At 36.7% G+C, this 21352-nt stretch overlaps 1 protein-coding gene across 7 annotated transcripts in view; it reads right to left on the bottom strand.

Moving 5' to 3' along the window:
* Positions 1 to 7178: 7178 nt before the first annotated feature.
* Positions 7179 to 21352, bottom strand: part of kkv (hyaluronan synthase-like protein kkv) — a 90026-nt gene continuing 75852 nt past the window's right edge. For all 7 annotated transcript variants that reach the window (XM_019061453.2, XM_019061452.2, XM_072306294.1 and 4 more), the window contains 3 exons: positions 11522 to 11683; positions 10256 to 10511; positions 7179 to 9996 (listed from right to left, as the gene is read on the bottom strand). In XM_019061453.2, coding sequence (XP_018916998.1) covers positions 9686 to 9996; positions 10256 to 10511; positions 11522 to 11683 — 729 coding nt within the window. In that variant the 3' untranslated portion in view covers positions 7179 to 9685. The remainder of the gene's footprint in view (positions 9997 to 10255; positions 10512 to 11521; positions 11684 to 21352) is intronic.

Genomic DNA, 21352 nt, shown 5'->3' with positions numbered 1-21352 from the left:
AAGTTTCAAACTTCTATCTCAATTAGGAAAAAAGTTACAGGGGTGGTAGGTGACTTTTGGATAACCCTGTATGACCGCTTCACACCAGCCCAGATCACACGGAGGCGAAATTGAGTTGAAAGTGGCACATCGGTGCTTTATGCCAGAATCTAGATTCAGTTTCGTTCACACGTCCGACTGCGAAAATGACGTGAAAATGGCGGAAAGCGGGGGAAAAGTGTAAACAAACAAAACATTTTTTTATTATGGTGAATTTCGTCTCGCTTATTTCTGGTTTTTTTTAGTATGTAAGTTGTTAATTCGAATTACAAATCAGAGAGCGCATTCTCGGTGCTGAATTCTCGAGTCCATCTCGAAAGATAAAAATCAAAACAATAGTGAATTTCGTCTCGCTTATTTCTGGCTTTTTTAGTATGTAAGTTGTTAATTTGAATTACAAATCAGAGAGCGCATTCTCGGTGCTGAATTCTCGAGTCCATCTCGAAAAATAAAAATCAAAACATTGGACGGAAACTTTTGCGGAAACTAAACCGCAGATCAATATCTTAATTTTTGACTGAGTTATGATAGGTCAAAGGTCAAATTCGACCTATTTTCAAAAAATCATAACTCCGGTTCAAATTATCGTAAAGAAAAAAGTAAAACGGGAAAATTGACCAAATTGTGTCCGCTTTAAAGTAAAAATTGCAGAAATCACTTCGTTCTAATTTTAAGGGGGGGCTCGGACCCACAAATACGTCAATTCAAAGGTCATTCAAAGTTCCCGCGAAATAAGCCAAATTCGCCTAGATTTGCCTCCACTTTATCTCAGTAAGGTCGAAATCAGTTCAACATTACGTTGGCAAGTCCCCAAATTTTGGGAAAAGTTAAAAAAAAAACGAAATTTAAGGTGATAAATTTGACCGTTTAAATTTCGTTTTTTTTTTAACTTTTCCCGAAATTTGGGGACTTGCCAACGTAATGTTGAACTGATTTCGACCTTACTGAGATAAAGTGGAGGCAAATCTAGGCGAAATTGGCTTATTTCGCGGGAAGATTGAATGACCTTTGAATTGACGTATTTGGGGGTCCGAGCCCCCCCTTAAAATTAGAACGAAGTGATTTCTGCAATTTTTACTTAAAAGCGGACACAATTTGGTCAATTTTCCCGTTTTACTTTTTTCTTTACGATAATTTGAACCGGAGTTATGATTTTTTGAAAATAGGTCGAATTTGACCTTTGACCTATCATAACTCAGTCAAAAAGTAAGATATTGATCTGCATTTTGCGCCAAAATTCTTAGTTTGTTATGCTCTTTCGAATGAGGTATCACAAGATAGGGGTTGCCATTGGAAAAAAAAAGTTGGGGGCCCCCCCGCTCCTCCCTGAGGGGGGACCAAAATTTTGACCCCCCCAAAAGATGGTCCCATTTGAGATACGAGCATTCCCAAAGTTACATTACCCTAGCTTAATTCGTTCAAAAGTTAGCAGGGGTGGGACGGACTTTTGGTACACCCTGCATGTCTTAACCGTATCCTGGGGAAATGTTTTGTTCGCGAGTTAGAAGCGCGGAAAGGAGCGAAAGTCGGGAAAATCGGATATTTTGAACTGCGCGCGTCGCATGGGTTAGAAGGAGAACGCCCCCTCCTGCTCAGTGCGGCGAATCACACTCCTCTGCCGACCTCGCATTGTTGCCACATGTCTCCTGATCCGTCGCCGCGCGCAGAAAATAGCCGATTTTCCTGACCTTCGCTCCTTTCCGCGCTTATAACTCGCGAACAAAACATTTCCCCAGGATACGGTAAAGGCGTATAGGTGCCACAGAGAGTCAGGAACAACACATCAGTTTTCCAAAGAAATTAAAAATGGAGTATTTTGGGGATCGGCCCGAACGTGACAAAAAAGCGGGTCATTTTTTAGCGTTCCGGCGCTTTGGAGGCGATAACTCGAGTTTAAGTCGACAAAACCCTATGATATTATACATTTTCTGAAAGCTCTTTTCAAGTTGAAAACGCTCGTTTAAACTGCGTTTTCCAAAACTTCTTGGTTTTCGAGTAATAAATTCGCGAAAATTTTGCCGGTTTTTAACTTTGACCCCTCCCCCCCCCCCCATTTCCACCCAAAATTTTTTGGGACTTGAAACTTTGGGAAAACATGGGACATTGTTAGATGAATGAATAGGGCAAGTTTCAATGGTATCCGACACGAGCGTGATATGGCCCGTTTTGCACGTACACCTTTCAAGCGTGACGGAGTAGTTGCGCCAAAAATGCAGCTGGCTCTTAGACTACTAGGACAGACCTAACACTGATCTAGCATACACAGTGCCCGCGGATGTACTGACATGACTGACATCAGTGGCCGGGAGCTTTGACATCAGAGCTCGGGAACACTGACTTCAGTGCTTCAGAACACTGACATCAGTGTTCAGGTCTGTTCCTAAGACGAGTACTTCTGATCTGAGCACTTGCGATTTTTACCAGGGACACCTGACAAACGGACATACATTTTTTCAAGCATGGTTATTTTTTACTTTAGGCACCTTAAAATGCCTAGAAATGATTTTCAATTTTTTTTTGGACGATGACAATACTTCCTCTACCCGCGAGGGGAGCGAGAAAGTAAAAATGATAGGAGCTGGATGAAAGTAAAAAAATGAGAAAAAGATAAGCCAATATAAAACGAGGAAGTAAAAACCGAAAAATAGAATTCTGAAATTTATTTATAAAATTAAAAAAAGGACACATGAATTTTCACAGAAAAAAATTACAATAAGTGGGTGAATTCAGTGGAAAACAACCTATCTACATCAGACGTCGCCCAATTTTCTCTGACGTCTTGTTTTTTAGAATGAAAACGAAGCAACACAGAAACTTAAAATTCTGAGGATATATTCGTTATGATGGGGTTAATCCACGAAAAGTCTTGAGAAGGCGTTAAGTAAGTAGTTTAGTTCTCGGCTAAGTGGATAAAATATGAGAAAAAATAAGGTAAAGTGCAATGAATATGGGCTGATCCCGATTAAATTCATCCGAATCAAAGGCTCTATTATATATTTTTTTTTACATATGTATTGATACAGTGTTGCAGATAAGTTGCAGTTGATACAGATAGTGCCGCAAAATCAGCATTTTTCCTCATTTAAATCCATGGAAGATATCCAAATTTTATTGCTTAAGGTGATTGGATGGACACCATATTTTGTGTCAGAACGGCATGCAATATATCACATCAATTGGTTCCATTTTTTCAGCTACTCGTAATTTTTCTCCAATTTTGAGATCGCAATTCTGTTGTCAGGAGACTAAAGCACTCACTTATCAATTTTAATAAAGAAATTCAACGTAATAAAGGCATGTTTTTTTCATAGAGAAAACATCGCATTCGATACTGATATCAAAACTGCACTCGAATGCGATATTTTCTCTCTGAAAAAAACATGCCTTTATTACGTTGAATTTCTTTGTTAAAATTGATAAGTGAGTGCTTTAGTCTCCTGACAACGGAATTGCGATCTCAAAATTCGAGAAAAATGACGAGTAGCTGAAAAAATGGAACCAATTGATGCGGTATATCGCATGCCGTTCTGACACAAAATATGGCGTCCATCGAATCACCTTAACCAGGCAAGCCTGTACTGATCAAATCTAAGAGAGAGTAAAATCGAGGGAGAAAAAGAGTTATACAGCATGGGTACTACATACCTGATAAAAATAAATTGAAGATATTTATCTTTCAAATTTCGATGGCATCATAGTAAATGAAGATACATTACGATGATGATTTTCAGTCCACAAAATTATGAAACAGTAAAACAAGAATCATACAGGGAAACTAAATCTATTATCGCTTTCTGCATACAATGCTTTCATACACAGAAAAAATTTGGTTCTGTGGATTTTAATGTTGGAACGATACGAACGAGGAGAGATGTTATTGAGAGAAGAGGAAGTCGGAGGGGAGGAGGGGGAGAGGTGAAGAAAAAGTACACATATCTGTATACTAACTATTCTTAAAAGGAGAAATACTCAGGAAGTACAAAAAAAAACAAAAAATAAAATAAACTGTTGATTCTAACAGTACTTTCACAACAAAAGGTGTCAAAATTTTCAAAAATCAGGAGGAAGAGAGGGACAAAAATTGAAGAGCATTGAGAAAGGGAGAAGAAAGAACTCAAGACTAACTTTTCAAATTTGATCATCTGCCCGTTTTTCATACATCTATGTACATTAAGTAAATCATGACTCCTTTTTTTTTTACGATTCTTCCTTATGACTAATTAAAAATCCATAATTATGCTTCTAAAAAACCCTGCATAAGAGAAAACTTTAAAAATATGACTTATGATGCACTTTTAGCTACGTTCAAACATGAAGATGTAATACGTACCTTTCAAACTCAGATAATTCATCATAAACAAGATTATTGCACGGATTTCATAAAATCACAGTTGAAATAATAGCTCTTGGTGCTATTTTTAAGTTTTATAAATCATTGCTAAAATGTTCTACTTTTTCTCACGATTCCTTTTTTTCTTACGCTGAGAAGGCAGAGTTTAAGCTTAGATCTACCTGCATTGATTATACATGAACTTTATGAACAAAAAAATCAAGTTGGAATGTTCATAGATATTGAGCTGGGCCAATAATAATAATAAGAATAATAAAAAAAAAATTGTATGTATTAAACCCACAGAATGAAGGTATCACAGCTACACTATTTTTCTCTTTCTTTTTCTATTTAATCACAAAAAGGTAACAAATGATTGTTTTTACACATTTTGGTTTTTAAAAAATTGCATCCTGTCATGGATTAGAAATTTTTATACAAAAGATAACAATTTGTGAGATAATAAAAAATACTTTACAAACCACTGACTCCCTTCATCGCTCAGCATTTGTTGGAAAGACTACAGTATAATGTGATGAGAGAGGCTACATTTTTGAATGGAAGTTGAGAATAATTGATGGAGCTAGTGTAAGATAAGTTGAAACTTATTTCCAAGTCTCTAGCACTGCTGCGACCCCATAGCGATCGAGGTTGGACCGCTAATGAAACTCTCCCTTCCTACCACTCTTAAGTGAGTCGTTAAACAGCTTTCTTGAAAATCAAAACTTAATGGTGTGCACAATTTGCGCATCTGTGCCTCTTTGAGATACACCAATGGCTCTTCTTTAGAAAAATAATTTTGAAATCAGGTCCATTTGTTTCATGAAAAATACATTTTTTTAGTTAGGGGAGTTTTTGGCAATTGGACCATACTTTATAACAAGATGAGCAACGACCAGAGACCTCAATTTTGGAGTCTCATTAAGAGGCACTTTGAAGTAAGCTGATGAGTTCTCGGGTTATGTGTAACTGGTAGGTTTTTTGAATTTGTATGAATTAATTAATTGATTGACAAAATTAAATTATACGCTCCATAAACAGCATTCTTTTTTTAGCCCATCTCACTTGTGTCTCAGGCGCTTCTACAAGTATGAGGAATATATAATAATTAGTCTAATTCAAAAAGTCATTGGAACACTTAAAAGTACTCCAAATGGGAGTTCAGATTCCAAATAAAAGAGTTCCAGCTGATATCCGTCTAGCTAAAAGAATATGGAAAAACAGCAGAAATTGCATTGTTACAAAAAAATAATTTCACAAAATCAAAGAGTATGATTTAATTGTTTTTTTTTTTTAAAAAATCTCCTTTGCGTACTTTAAAGTGAAACCAGTTCACAATTAGTCTGAGTGAAATTAAATGATTGAATGATTTGGCAAGATTCCTTTGGTATCTTGTAGAGGGGTGTCAGCACTGTCATTTTAGCTAAGAATGAAACTATTCTGTTGAGCTCTTAAAAAATAAAATCGATTTTGTATTTTTGGGGCTAAAGTGGTGCCATCAACTTCTTGACGGTTTCAATCAAAAAAAAAAAAAAAAAAAAAAAAAAGACTAAGTTCACCCATTTCTACTTATTTTTTGATGAGAAATCAATTGAAAGGCTCCAAGCCTCACTGAACATGGTTACAACGAGTCTTTGGCTACCTTGTACTATTTTTTATTCAATATTAAGGTGAGACAAATTTTGTCATTGAGAGTGTAGTTGACCATAAAAACGAATTATTCTGGTTCCACATTGCTTTCAGGCTTCAGTGGCCCAGAGATTACAGTTTTTGGCAATTTTAGACGGTTATGATCAAGTATTGGCCATTCATGGCCCATCGATGAGGTAAAGATTATTAGAATGCGGTATACGAGGGGCGTTCCAGATAAGTAAGTATCCCCCCCTCTAAAATCCATAAGAATGGACAATTTTAAAAAAACTAGGGCTCAAAATCTTTTCCTTAGGATATTTCGAGTTCAACAAAACAAACCGCAAACAAAATCGGACCATGTGCGGCCGAACGCGAGCCGTTTGAACGCGCGAGGTGCTCGACGCTCCCGCCGAATCTGGAGGATTTGATGTCCGCTACAGAGAAGAGCTTCTCTGCCAAAGCCTCAGCGTTCATCACTGACGGAAAAATCAAAGAAATTTTTGTAGAATAAGGGGTTACTCACTTCTCACATAACCAGCTCGATCCAAGCAAGTAGAAACTGAGACTAAGACTAAGAAGAAACAGCTTTTGGGATGCTCGTGGTGGGAAGTCTTTCAGTGACGCTGATGAAAGAGCGGCGGTTGTTTGCTCTTCCACTGATTCAAAATTAACTCCTCCGAGTTCAGATTTAGGAAGGGAATAAATGGTGGTTTGGTTTTGCCATTTATTATCTTATTGAAATCTGTAACTCGGAGGAGATAATTTTTGAATCAGTGGAAGAGGTCAAACAAGCCGTCATTTCTTCATCAGCGGTTCAGCTGAAAAAGATTCCCACGCACGAGGCATCCAAAAAGATGTTCTCTTCGGTCTTAGTCTCAGTTTCAGACTGCTTGGATCGAGCTGGTTATGTGGAGAAGTGAGGTAAGCCCTTATTCTACAAAATTTTCTTTGTTTTTCGTAGTGATGAACGAACTGGAGGCTTTTGGCAGAGAAGCTCTTCTCCTGTTAGCGGACTCAAATCCTCGCAGATTCGGCGGGAGCGTCGCAGCACCTCGCGCGTTCAACGGCTCGCGTTCGGCGCACATGGTCCGTTTTTGTGCGGTTTGTTTTGTTGAACTCGAAATATCCTAAGGAAGATTTTGTGCCCAAGTTTTTTAAAAGTGGTCCTTTTATGGATTTTAGAGGGGGGGGGATACTTACTTATTGAACGCCCCTCGTAATTCCATAAAGGAACTCTTTGCATCATTTAACGCAGGGCCATTAAGTTCTGGAGTAGTGACAAAGAGGAAAATTGTGATTTTCCCTCCAAAAATTTATCCAAAAGGGTCCTGGGGTCGTTTTATTAAAATTTTGATGGGTATTCATGGGTAGGCTTCGGCGAGAAATCGATGATATTTGATTCAGAGTTGCTGAAGGAGTCTCCAGCCCAAGAAACGACTTTTTGCAGCTTTCCTTGAGTATTAGGGCAAATTTTTTGTGAATTTGAGGGTCTCCTTATAGATCAAAAGGGCGCGAATAACGTTTTGAAGCAAGAAAAATGACCCTCTGAAATTCAACGATAATATAGCAATTTTTGTTTCTTTCAATCAAATTTGACCCAGCATTATATAACCTGTCACGACTGAACACAATCAAACCCAGAGTCCGTTTTGGGCCTGGAAGATTTCAACCATTGAAAGCAGGTTAAATGCAGCGATTCTCATCTCATTAGGCTTCGGAGCAAATGGAGGACCAGAAAAATTCGATTCCTTAGTTAAAATTACCTATGAAGCGACACTCATGACAACAAAATTTGTCCCACCTTCATGTAGAGTGAAAAATGGGCTATATTAAACACTAAAAAATGCTGTAACTGAGTTCAGGGTGCTATTCAGGACCCCCCCTCCCCCCTCAATTGATTGTTTGTTACAAAATAAGTGGGCATTGGCATGCACAATGTGTTTTGACTTTTGTCTTGTAAAAGTCAAAAAGTTGATAGCACCATTTTAACCCCAAAAATACGGAAATCGATTTTGCTTTTGAAAAGCTCAACAAAATATTATCATTTTTGGCTTATATACTCGTAATAGTGCTGACACCCAACTACAAGATCTCGAAGGAATCTTGCATGGGGCAAAACCAAATCGTTCAAAATCATTCAAACTAATTATGGGTGCAGACTATTGTGCATTATTGCATTTTGCGTTACTTCAAGTGCTATTTTTTGCCCATTCTAGTAAAGGGACAACTATACACGAATTTGTACATTGTGTGTCCCAGAAGTCCTCAGCAAATAAATTAAGCTGGCAAAAATCGCGGATGATATCAGCCTAAAAAATATTTCATTAGTTATCTGATGTTACCCTGTTTGGCTTAAGTGGTCAAGAACTAGCCGCCCCCCAACAGAAATTCATACACCTCCTCACAAAAGAGTAAAAAATGAATATGCACATGAATGACTCAAATTTGATACATTTTGAAAAGAGTATCTCTAAACATTATTGAAGTTATTGCTTTCAATAGCCAACTTAATTCCTCCTACAAAAAATGTTCGCGTCCATTTTTCATACATAATACTCGTATTAGGCACAGCTGCCATTTCTAATTTCTCCTCAAAATCCTCTGACCCAACTGTTTGAGAAACTTCTGAGCAGCTTTTTTCATTCTCTGAAATCTCTCAAACAAGGTACCAAAGTATGCAGTGTGGTTTTTCCTTACTCAAAAGTCATTCCTTAATAGTCGTTATAGAATTTGAAAATCTGACAACTTTAGCTGGAGGTGTTGTCAGATAAGTTGACATTTGTTTACTTTTGATTAGCAGGCACAAGCAATGAATTTACGCCTCTGAACAAAGTGTCGTTTGCTACTATCCACCTTAAAAACTTCCGTCTCATGATCGTATCATAAAAAAACTAAATATCAGTTATGATCTGCGACTTTTTTGTGGTTTTGATTTCTGTGTGGCTAAAAATTAAAGTGATACAAGTTTTGAAAGTATTAAAACCTATCCAAGCTTGTGTTCTCACTTTTGCGACAGTCGAATGTTTTCATGTAAATAGCAGTGATGCGAAAACGCCTGCAAGTCGAAAGTGAACAAATGTCAACTTATCTGACAACACCTCTACCATGTATGAATGAGAAAACAAATCTGTTGGTGTTCATGAATATAATTACAGTTCATTGTATAGTAAGTGAGTGTTGAAATCGTACGTTCTCTTGTCTTAAAAATATTTAAAAATTTCTTAGAGGAGGAACTCATTGCCTTAAAAAATGTTCTAGATTAGTAAATTCTTAATAAAACGGGTTTGATAAGGTCGCATTAGATAACTTATGAGATGATCTTTAAACTCTTATGGCTTGCATTTTCCCAGCTTTAGAATTTCGCTTAGAGGAGAGTTAGTGACAGAACTTTTGGGACACCCAATGTTAAACTGTCTACGGTGAAGGACAGTCAATAGTATTTATTAAAATTAATTTGACGTTTCAAAATTTGCAAATGCACAGAGAAAGTTGGGAAAAAGTTTACAGAAACCATTATGTGCATTAAACAAAGTCTTGCAGCTTTTTCAGTTTATGATGGCACATTCAAGCATTGTTCATGCTGACTTTTTGGACAGTTGAGCATATAACTTCAAAAGGGGATGTTGGTGCCTCATCTCTTCTCAGCACTACATCAAATTTTCATCTATCCTAATTTACTTAATATCACATGGGACCATTATTTTCACTCCAGTTGACAGTATTTCGAACATTCTGGAGCCTTATTGAGTTTTGGTCTTCAGGCCCAATATCCGTCTCATATGCTGGATTTTGATGACCTTCAAAAAGGTCTTTTACACTCACACCTGCATTAGAAACACGATGGCTGCGGTTAGGATTGGCTGCATAATCATTGTTTGCTCCAAGGGTTTGCATCTGTGATTTTCTTCGCTCAGCTTGAAGAGATCGTCTTCTGACCTCCAAAGCTTCCCGAATCTCTCGCCGCATTGTCAGCTTCCTACCCAGAACAGGAGTGCCTAGAGAATAATATGAAAGTTCTTTATTAAGAAAATGGCAGTGTAGCAAGCAGCATCTGTTGACAGCTTGCAGACGTTTAGGGTTAAAAGCACGGTGTCCACTGGGGCCTTCAGGTGGTCAAATACATTTTTCAGAACGAGACATGCAGTCAGTTACTTTCAATTGAAAAAAAGATCTATGAAAATGTGTTAGGAACAGTTATATACATCCTAAACATTTTATTAGAACGTTTGAATTTCATAAAGAAAATATTCTTACCTGGTTGATCATCGTTTTCTCCATTCATTTTCATCTGAAGGAATCGCTTGCGGAAAGCAACATCAAGAGTGCCAATGGTCCGCGTTTTGTGCCGCTGCTTCTCCAAATTGTAGATGGTGCGACGGCGGCCTACCCTGTCTGGTCCAGAGCCAGAGTCATTATCATAATCACCATTGATACCTCTAAGCCGTTGCAAATGGCGCACGATATCAACGGCTTGTTTGTCGAGGATACCGTCTTGAGTGATGTCATCCGTCTAAAAAAAGAAAGAGGAAAAACATGACATAGAGGAGACTTTCTGATGAACACTTGGGAACTTAGATTCATCACTGCTGGACTTATTCTAGGATTTATGCATGCATGAATGGTATGATTGATCAATGGACATCTGAAAAACATGAGCAAAGCTTGGTTGAAAATTACTACAGACATGACTTTGTTACAGCTCAAAAGTCTGAAAGCATCCCCCATGCTTCAGTAATTTTTTCAAAATGATTTGGATCTCCTAAAAGAAGTTGAAGATACATTTTACTTCAGAAGTTCAAACTGGCTTTAGAAAATTCATGGTCAAAAATAGGTGAAAGAATGTACCTAACAAATTATTTTGGGAGCTAGAGCTACATCGGAGACCGTGGTTATAATTGAACTACTTAGTGCCGACTTCAACGTTATATAATCTCAGTTTATAATTATAGGTCACCGAATTTTACAAGGGGTCTCATTGTGGAGTTTGTGGACTAAAAATAAGTACTGAAACAGTGATTACGCCAAAATGGTATAATTTTTTAATCATTGAAGTACATCTTGCATTTTCTTCATGAATAGTACTAAAATTATAAAACGAAAAAGTTTCAGTGCTATTCATGGCCTTTTTTCTTGAACAGACAATTGTATCAAACTTAATTGTGATACCTGATTTTTTCAGTGGAAATCTACAATGCTCCGTTGCGCTCAGAGACAAGGACTAAATGTGAGTGGTGTATGAGAATTGATGAAAAAAGAAACATTTTGAAGGCATTAAAGGTTCTTTTAGATAAATTACAAAATAAAATATAATTAAAATGTTTGACTATTTTAGAATAAAAATACGTATGAATTAGAATAAATTACCTACTGCGAACAGAAAAAGAAAGAGGAAAGTTTTGTTGAACAGAGGAGAAAAAGAAACAATTCCCTTGAATTAAGGAATACATTAAGGTACAATTTATCCTGTAGTAACACAAAAAGTAAGGACTGCTCAAAAAGAAAAAAATTGAAAGAACATACCTTCTTGCTACAGCTCAAATCAGTGGATGCAAGAATGTGTGAGAATGTACCAAATCGATGGAACAACATGGCCGTAAATTGGATGATGATAATAAATGCAAAGAAAAATACGAAAACCAAACCAATTGGCTCAAGCTGAAGATATTCCTTGGATATCAGAATCTATGAGGGGGAAAAAATCCATTGTCAGTAAAATAATGAAAAGTTGGGTGAGAAAAATCATAAAAGTTGCATTCCAATAATTTAATTTAATTTCTACAAAATTACTCAACTACACAAATTCTTTTGGACATACTTCTTAAAATCGGCATGTTGATTGGAGACAAAATCTCGAATTTGACTTAAATTAACAGGAATTTAAAGCTGGGAAACATTTAAGTACATATATGTGCGGAGGAAAAATTGACCCTCTTGGTGCACATCCTCAAAATATTATATCCGACTCACTAATTTTTTTTTTTACAACAGTCTCACACGAATACTTCAACTAAAGAGCTTGATGCAAAAACGGCTTTTTTCGCCCCCCCCCCCCCCCTCTGGAATTTCTTCAGACTTTGTCTATTGATTACTCATACTTGAGCGCTTCTTTTCCCAAATTTTCAGACCCCCAAAAAATTTTATCGGATTATAACTCCGGAACCGTTTGGTTCCCTAGCTTAATGGACCACTCGTTGGATGTGGAAAAAGACGAACAATTTAAAAAACTGGTTTTGGTTCAAATAAAAAATTGAGATCTTTGTAAATTTTTCGTTTACAAGAAATTTTCTGGGCCTAAAAACTGGAAAAAAGCACATATGTTGACTTAAAAATGTGATATCCGGATTTGGACCTTTAGGATCTTAAAGTATGCAATTTTAGACGATTTTTCGTCCAAACCGGACCTCAATATCTTTCTTCGTTCAAGAGATATCGAGGTTCACAGGTTTTGACTTCCACCCCCCCCCCCCCCCCTAGCTCCTCCCCAACATTTTTTGAGGGTCTGAAAATTTGGGAAAAGAAGCGCTCAAGTATGAGTAATCAATAGACGAGGTCTGAAGAAATTCCAGAGGGGGGGGGGGGGGCGAAAAAAGCCGTTTCTGCATCAAGCTCTTTTGCGAAAAATTACAAGCCCTTAATGAAGTCTACAAAAGCTGAGGTAATTCAATGGTGAAACTGAAAAAAATGTATGGTTACTGCACCCAAAGTTAAAAAAATTTCTGCTCCTACTTCATTTTTGTAAAAGAAAACAAACTTTATTGTTTCAAATTTTTGCACAACACCCTTTATAAGGCGAGCAAAGATTCAGACAATTCTCAAGAAATATGAGGGTTATCCATATAGTTGGGAACCCTATTTAATATTTTCTAAACAGAGAGAGATAGATGGTATTACAATAAATATGGTCTCAGCTTTGAAATTAACCTGCGTTTTAGAAAATCTGATATCCTCTCTTATCGATTAGTCAAAAATGTGAAACCTGTATACCAAATTCTAAGTAAATAGTTTTGTTTCCAGCACTCTTTGCTTTTGAGGAAACAATTAAAGAACTTTCACACCATTCACTAGTGCTCTAAGAGGAGGACATGCCAGGCAAGAGGTTGCCTCGGTTAGGTAAATGATGTTTTCTTGCAAATTCCCAAACCGATTTTCAAAAACTTGGGCTTACTCAAGCTGAGAGTATGCTTGAATTCTCTATTGCCGATTTGATTTATTTGTTTTCGTTCAGAGGATGTAAAATAGGGAACCGTACTTTACAGATAACCCTCATAATATTGCCTAGTTTTCCTCTGAAAAATATAGTACGATGAGAGACTTACACCACTGCCAAATTGAGAAACATACTTTTCTAGTTTCACATTTGAATTGCAAAAGTGTCATGAACTTTACAGACTGCATTCAATAGATATTTAAGTTTCCCATACTACCTCAAGTACCTGCTAATATAAGTATCTAAAACAGCCTGTTTGTTAATATCATTAACTCATGAAGAATTTGCATAAACATAGATGGAAGTGATATCTAAAGAATTAGTAGATAAGGTTGGGCTTAATTTGCCTTCTTCCATATTTCTCTTCAAACCTAACTTTTTGTAAACTGGGAGCTGTTTCTCCAGATCACCCTATTATTCAAGCGGAGAATACACTTCATGAAACTGAAGATATAATTCGAAATTCAGTTGGTATTATGCTCACATTAATGTAAAGCTTGCTTACGCATGTTAGAATGTTGACATGGTGACATGTTACACATGTTGTGTTGTTGTTACACATGCTTAATTTTATGCTCTTTCTTTGTTGATGAGGTACAATGAGACCAAGCTGAAGTGGAGTGGATTTTGCGATTTCTTCATCGCAACTCATGCAGTGGAATTCTTTGACAGTTATTGAGCTTTTCTGGAGGTCTTAATAGTTTATTGTCAATTTGACCTGCATGCGGGTTATCGCAAATTTACAGCCGCAAGATAAGACACTGAAATGCAATAAACATATTGCATTGTTTCGATGGGGTTATGTCTTGTCTCATCATATTGACATATACTTAATAATCGGGTTGCTGATGAAAGTTTGAAGTAGAAATTACAAACTTCAACCAACAAATAATGTCACTATATTACAGTTTCTTCTATGAACAGAATTTCAATCCTCAACCTGCAGATACTGATTTTAGAACTTTTTGTTAGAGGCATTGGTACTATATGAAACGAGGGGGAGGAATAGACATTCGGAATGCAGTATTGAATTAAGACCTTCGAATACTAACTCCCTGAACTAAAAACTCAGACCCTTCACTTCCATGTTACCGATTGATTGAAAAAAAGAGAAACATAATTTATCAGAGCACTTTAAAGTAAATAGTATATGTTAATAAATTGTATATACACACTCATATACAAGAACGCAAACAAGAAGAACATGCTTCACCACAGAGACATTAAGCATGTACAAACTTGAAAGTGAGCAAACTTGGATGTCTGGTTAGTCTTAGAGATTTTGTACACTTAATCAGATAGAATCGATATGGATTCACATACATGAAGTATTTTCGTCCACTTGTAATAAAATTAAGGAAAGGAAGCTGCTAAGCTTCCCTCCTCTTTCTTCTGATCCTTAATTTTGAGTCAAGCTGATAAATTAAAAGTTGGCCAAATGCTTTCAATAACCTAAGAAGGAGCAAGATCCGATTCCGACTGTAAATCATATTCATCTCATGACACTGTTTTACTAGGTGTGTTCAGTTAGAGTCCGAATTTTATTGATAATCAGTCCTCTGAACATCTGAATTAGGTTTTTTTTGGACTCTCCTGAAAACTGATAACATACTGAAAAACACAAGAGTCACAGAATTCAAACTAGCTTCGTCGGTACATGGCTCGGAGTATTTTTAGGAATTTTTGACAAAAAGTATGTGGGCCGATTAACAGGAGAATTGAGGTTTCCTTCTTTAAAAAAAAGTTCTTAAAACTATGGAAACTAAACATTTTCTGAAGCCATGTAAATCCATCTATGAGAATATTATCTTTCTCACGCACTTTCAAGTTTTGTTTGATAAGAAAAGAGTTTTATGGTCAGAAAACCGTGTCTCGTTGTAATTCTGGTGACGCTTTTCACTTTCCCTAATTTTTCATGATTTTAACTTTTAAACATTGGCAAAAGCAAATATCTCTTTGAGATTGGTGGTTTCATAATGGGAAATGCAAGAAATATCCGTTGGTACACCACCTGAAGAGTTTCGGGTGATGGAGTGTAAATTTTCTAGGTCCTTAAGGTATTTTTCTTTTATTTTCTTCATAATCGCAATACATTTCTTTTTCTAAACATCACTGACGTGAATTCTAGTCAAAAATTACGATATTGATTTGCGGTTTGCGCCGAAATTCTTAGTTTTTAATGTTCTTTCCAATGAGATATCACAAGGTAGGAATTAATGTTTGAAAAAAAGTTGGTGGCTCCCCCCACCCCCCCTCCCTCCCTGAGGGAGAAACCAAAATTTTGACCCCCTTAGAAGATGGTCTCCTTTGAGATGAAAAACATTCCCAAAGTTTCGTTTTCGTATCTAGTTTAGATTCAAAAGTTAGAGGGGGGAGCAGGGACTTTTAGAGTACCCTGTATTTATCATTTAAAGCACTGAATATCGCCACCATAGCTTGCACCACACCCTAAATGCATTTGCGGACCTTCTCCACTCCTCCTAAAGAGCGACACGTATTTTATGAATGGTCTCACATATTATGGTCGTTCTGGTGACGCTTGCAGTCCTTGGTGACGTCACTAGAGGTTACGTTTTCGCACTATATTTCTCGTGCAAATGCAAATAGCACCAAGAGCAAAGTAAGAGCAGTCACGTTATCATGTCATGCGCATCTATTAGAGATGAAAGATATTCTGATAATAAAATGACATTATGCAGTTTGAGGGGCGTCACCAGAATTACACTGAATAAGTGTGACGATTTTTCAGCCAACTAACTTATTTTGGCAAGTAATAAAACATGAATCCGATTAAACTGAGCTACGTTTTGTTTGTTAAAATTCACTCTCCAGACATAAACAAAACAACAAAAAGGCATGAGTGTTACCTGCTGGACACAGCGGAGGCGAAAAGCGGAGCGTCACCAGAATTACAGGAAAACACAGTTACACGTCTTCCAGCTTACCTACCGCAAGTCTACTTACAGAAATGCACTTAAGATTGTCATTTTATAAAAGTTGAGGATATAACTGAGTAAAAAAATTGTCTCAGAAGAAGTCTCATGTGATGGTGAATGGATTTTATTTGCTTGGAAAGTTAGAAAAGGACCCCCGTTACATTAGGGTGCGTCAAAAAAAATGAAAGTCTGAAATGTTCCGCTCCCCAGGCGGCAATCGATGACGTTTGGTAAAAAAACATGTTAGCCAAAATTTGGGCCCATTTCAACCATTTTAAATGGTGCCAAAGGTCAATTTTGTGATGAAATTAAGATATTTTGGTTTAGACCTCGATTTCGTACAAAAAACTCGATTTTACGTTGAAATCGTGCGTTTACGAGAAAAATGCCAAAGAACTCGACTTGTAGAAGATGAAATTTTACATTAGGGGAATTTTACAAGAAAAATGCCAAAGAACTCAAGTTGTAGAGGATGAAATTTTATTCTAGGTAAACGTCTTTGTAAACGATAAAAATGAAATTTAACTAGAAAAACTCACCTCGGTATTTATTTTTTTGGTCCTCGGAATTTCCAAGGTCTTACAAAGTAGCGGTTTAAAAGACTCATTCTTCACGAAAATAAGTCGGAAGAGGGTATAAATGAACTGTAGGCAAGTGTTGAGGATGCAAATGTCATCAGAACTTCCTCAGTTTCAAAAAGAGTTCCAACTATTTTGCACAATCCTCCAAAAAGTGTACGGCTCGAGAAGCAGGATCGTGCTATAATAGTAAGGGAGAAGTGCGGTTTGACTGGGAAAAATTACGTAACGAACTTTCCCTATGTAATCGTCATCAGTAGGTTCCCCCGAACAACTTCCTAAAAGTTAAAAATGGTCCGACCCCGGGACACCCCTCAAAGTACTTAAAATCGAAAATGGCAGCCGTAATTAGGGGGTCCGGGAAATCGGTACTTTAAAATGCTCAGTCTGTCTCATGTTAGATATCATTTTCATGTAATTTTGATCGTAGATTTCATAAATGAACTCCACAAGGCTCCCTGGTCAAAGGGGGCGATCCAAATCAAAGATGGCAGCCAAATGTGAAGGGCAGGAGGTTGCATTTTCTTAAATAGTCACCGACGGAACAAGGAAAGTGAAGTGTCTATTTCCTTTCCTTGTTCCTTGATGAATATTTAAGAAAATGCAACCTCCTGCCTTTCACATCTGGCTGCCATCTTTGATTTGGAGCGCCCCCTTTGACCAGGGGGGCCTTGTGGAGTTCATTTATGAAATCTACGATCAAAATTACATGAAAATGATATCTAACATGAGACAGACTGAGCATTTTAAAGTACCGATTTCCCGGACCCCCTAATTACGGCTGCCATTTTCGATTTTAAGTACTTTGAGGGGTGTCCCGGGGTCGGACCATTTTTAACTTTTAGGAAGTTGTTCGGGGGAACCTACTGATGACGATTACATAGGGAAAGTTCGTTACGTAATTTTTCCCAGTCAAACCGCACTTCTCCCTTACTATTATAGCACGATCCTGCTTCTCGAGCCGTACACTTTTTGGAGGATTGTGCAAAATAGTTGGAACTCTTTTTGAAACTGAGGAAGTTCTGATGACATTTGCATCCTCAACACTTGCCTACAGTTCATTTATACCCTCTTCCGACTTATTTTCGTGAAGAATGAGTCTTTTAAACCGCTACTTTGTAAGACCTTGGAAATTCCGAGGACCAAAAAAATAAATACCGAGGTGAGTTTTTCTAGTTAAATTTCATTTTTATCGTTTACAAAGACGTTTACCTAGAATAAAATTTCATCCTCTACAACTTGAGTTCTTTGGCATTTTTCTTGTAAAATTCCCCTAATGTAAAATTTCATCTTCTACAAGTCGAGTTCTTTGGCATTTTTCTCGTAAACGCACGATTTCAGCGTAAAATCGAGTTTTTTGTACGAAATCGAGGTCTAAACCAAAATATCTTAATTTCATCACAAAATTGACCTTTGGCACCATTTAAAATGGTTGAAATGGGCCCAAATTTTGGCTAACATGTTTTTTTACCAAACGTCATCGATTGCCGCCTGGGGAGCGGAACATTTCAGACTTTCATTTCTTTTGACGCACCCTACGGTTACATGTCACCAGGGGTAATATTTCTAACTTCTCCCTTGAAAAAAATTTAGCCTGAAACCAGTTAAGAGACTGACGAATTTTTCTCCGTTTCCTACCGTCTCATAGAAAGAGGAAACAAAAAGAAATTTGTTGAAAAACAAAAATTGATGAAAGGACGACAAGGTTACATGAATCTCCCGTTAAGTAAAATCGGCCCATAATCACTCACTCAGTCATTATTTTGAGCAACTACTATAAATGATAATGGTCATTTGTAGTCATTGATTCGTCACTCCTAACTTTGGTGCCTTTGACCTAAAGGTACCTCCTTCTAAACAGTTCCCGCCAAAATCAATGCATTTCTACCAATTTCCCTTCAATTGAAAAAAACTCATTATGAACGCCTTGGGGTGGATTGCACGAAGCTCCATAAATGTAGTTCTTTTCAATCTCTGCTATTCTGTCAAATTGTAGACCTTTCAACACTGATTTGAGTTTTGAAAATACGAAATAGGTTTGCAATTTGACAAAATAGTAAGGATTGAAGAAAATTATTTTATGGAGCTGCATGCAATCAACCTCAAGGAGGTCAAACCGAGTTTTATGATAGAAGCGGAATTGGTAGGAATAGACTGATTTTGGCAGGGATTATTTCAAAGGAGGTTAGTCGAGGGTACTAAAATTAAAGGTGATCAATCAATAACTAACAACAAAAGACAATTTTCATTTAAAGTAGCTACTAAAAACAATGACTGAGGGCGAGTGATTATACTTTTTGGCAGAAATTCCTAAGAATCGCAGAACACTCGTGAGGTTGCCTCACTCCGAACCGTTGACCAACAAAGCTAGTTTGAATTTTGCAAATCTGTGAATGTAGTGTTCTTCAGCATGTTATTAGCTTTCAAAACAGTCCAACAATACCTAATTCAGACGAACAACGGGCTTATTATCACCAAAATCCGGTATCTAATTGAACACACCTTGTACGATGAGGAATAGGCCAACAAAAAATAAAATTAAATAAAATACTGTATTCAAAAAATATGTTACTGGCAATGTGTTTCCTTCAGGTTAGGTAACCTGAGGTAAGAAATCTATGAATACATTTCTATCTTTGAGCTGCAAAAAGAGCTTTGATAGCTTGACAAAAGCTTGACTTATACAGTGAGTATATGTGAAGAGGGAAGTTAAACATGACCACTCTGATGCAGAGACATTTTTAAAAAAAGCGTTTCTTTTAACCTTATCTAAGCATCTGAAATTATTTAAAAAATTATTACCGGCCAACTTCCTCGTAAAAACATTTAAAATTTGATAGCTGAAGCCAGAAGTTTTTTGAGTGTAAAGAAATAAGAAGTGGGTGTTCAGTTTGTAGAGATAGAACCTAGAATTAGAGAATTTGGTCTGTGCATGACTAAAAAATTAGCTTTCAGTAGGTATATCATCTCCACAGAAGAAAAGCAACACAGCACAGATTGAAACGCTTTCGTGTTTGATGTTGGTGATTGCATTACTTCTTTAATGGTGTACACCTAATGTGAGAGGTTAGAAAAAACATTCGTCTTAACTTCCTGATAGTCAATCTGACCTTTTCAGGTCGTGGGAACAAATTATTGCCAATTTCAAATCTACAAGGACTAAATTAGGTCCGAGTTTAGGAGAAACAGACCAATTTTTTTAGCTTATTTGAGAGAACAGTTTCAATACTATGAACTCACTGTATAGGAACGTATTTCTGTAAGTTAATCCGTCTTTTGTGTTTTTTATTCTTTTCAGAACGAAAAATTTAAGGACGCTTAAAACTGTTTTGCATTTTACATAATAAATTGGACAAGTTTTCAGAGATGTAAAGCATTCACAAAAAACTTTCTGTTATCTGTACGAATAATTCATTGGATGATTTTTTATTTTATTTTATTTATTTATTATTTTTTTGCAAAGCTCGGACAAGAAATTATGACCTCTGAATATTGACCTCTGCTTTCATGTATTATAATTCTTTGATTTTAACGAGAATGCAAATGTGCGTTAAATTGAAAAATAAGGAAAGAAATGAAAATAATTTACGATATTATAACAAGGGGTCTATTCAAAGACAGCAAAAAGGCCCCCGGCTTGGATTTGAATCCATTTCTAGTATGTTATTCAACTATCTAAAATACGCCATTCTGCAAAATTTCAAGGCCTACAACAAATTTTTATCTGTGCAGCAGCATTGCCAAGTGTAAAACTGTAAAATTCCATATCTCTTGAACGAAAAAAGATTTTGATCTGCGGTTTGTGCGAAATTTTTCTAAAAATCCGTCCTTTTTGAATGGGTCATTAAATTTGAGGTTTCATTAATGGATGAGGCTATTCGTCGGTACGGTACCAACGGATAAATGGCTATTCGTCGGTACCGTACCGATGAATAAATGGCTATTCGTCGGTACCGCTAGCTAAAATTTAAGAGTAAAGTCATTTCACGAGGACAGTGAAGTACATTTCAGTATTATGATTATTAATTTGACAGAGTAGTACATTTCAGTATTATGTGAGAGTATGAAATACATACATTAAATTTGGAGAGTATTTCTTTACAACTCGTGTTGGGTTTTTTTTCCATCTTTCACCCAATTTTTAGCTCTTAACTTCCACCAAAATATTATTAAGAAATCATATCTTTAATATAATTTACGTACTAAAATCAAAGTACGGTACCGACGAATAGCTATTTATTCATCGGTACGGTACCGACGAATAGCTATTTATTCATCGGTACAGTACCGACGAATAGCCATTTATCCGTCGGTACCATACCGACGAATAGCCACTTCGTTCATTAATTTAAACTTGCAATGTTGCCATTTTTCATTTCTTTCCGTGATCAATTTTTTTAAAATTAGGGCACATCGTCAAATGCCTCTATTTGAAATTGAACAAATAACTGTTCATTGTATTATTCATACATTTCCATTTCTTTCAATATATTATACTTCCCAGGGAAACGATTGATACAAGAGATATGAGCTATCAAAGTTTACAACTTGCGCACGCCGACTGGAATCCAAGCGCTCGGAGTCGTCTATACACCCCCTCCCTTGCAACTGACAAGCTTGACAAGGTCAT

Source organism: Bemisia tabaci, chromosome 1, assembly GCF_918797505.1.
Source record: "Bemisia tabaci chromosome 1, PGI_BMITA_v3".
In the NCBI taxonomy this organism is placed as follows: Eukaryota; Metazoa; Arthropoda; class Insecta; order Hemiptera; family Aleyrodidae; genus Bemisia; species Bemisia tabaci.
This window is presented reverse-complemented; position numbering and strand designations above follow the sequence as displayed.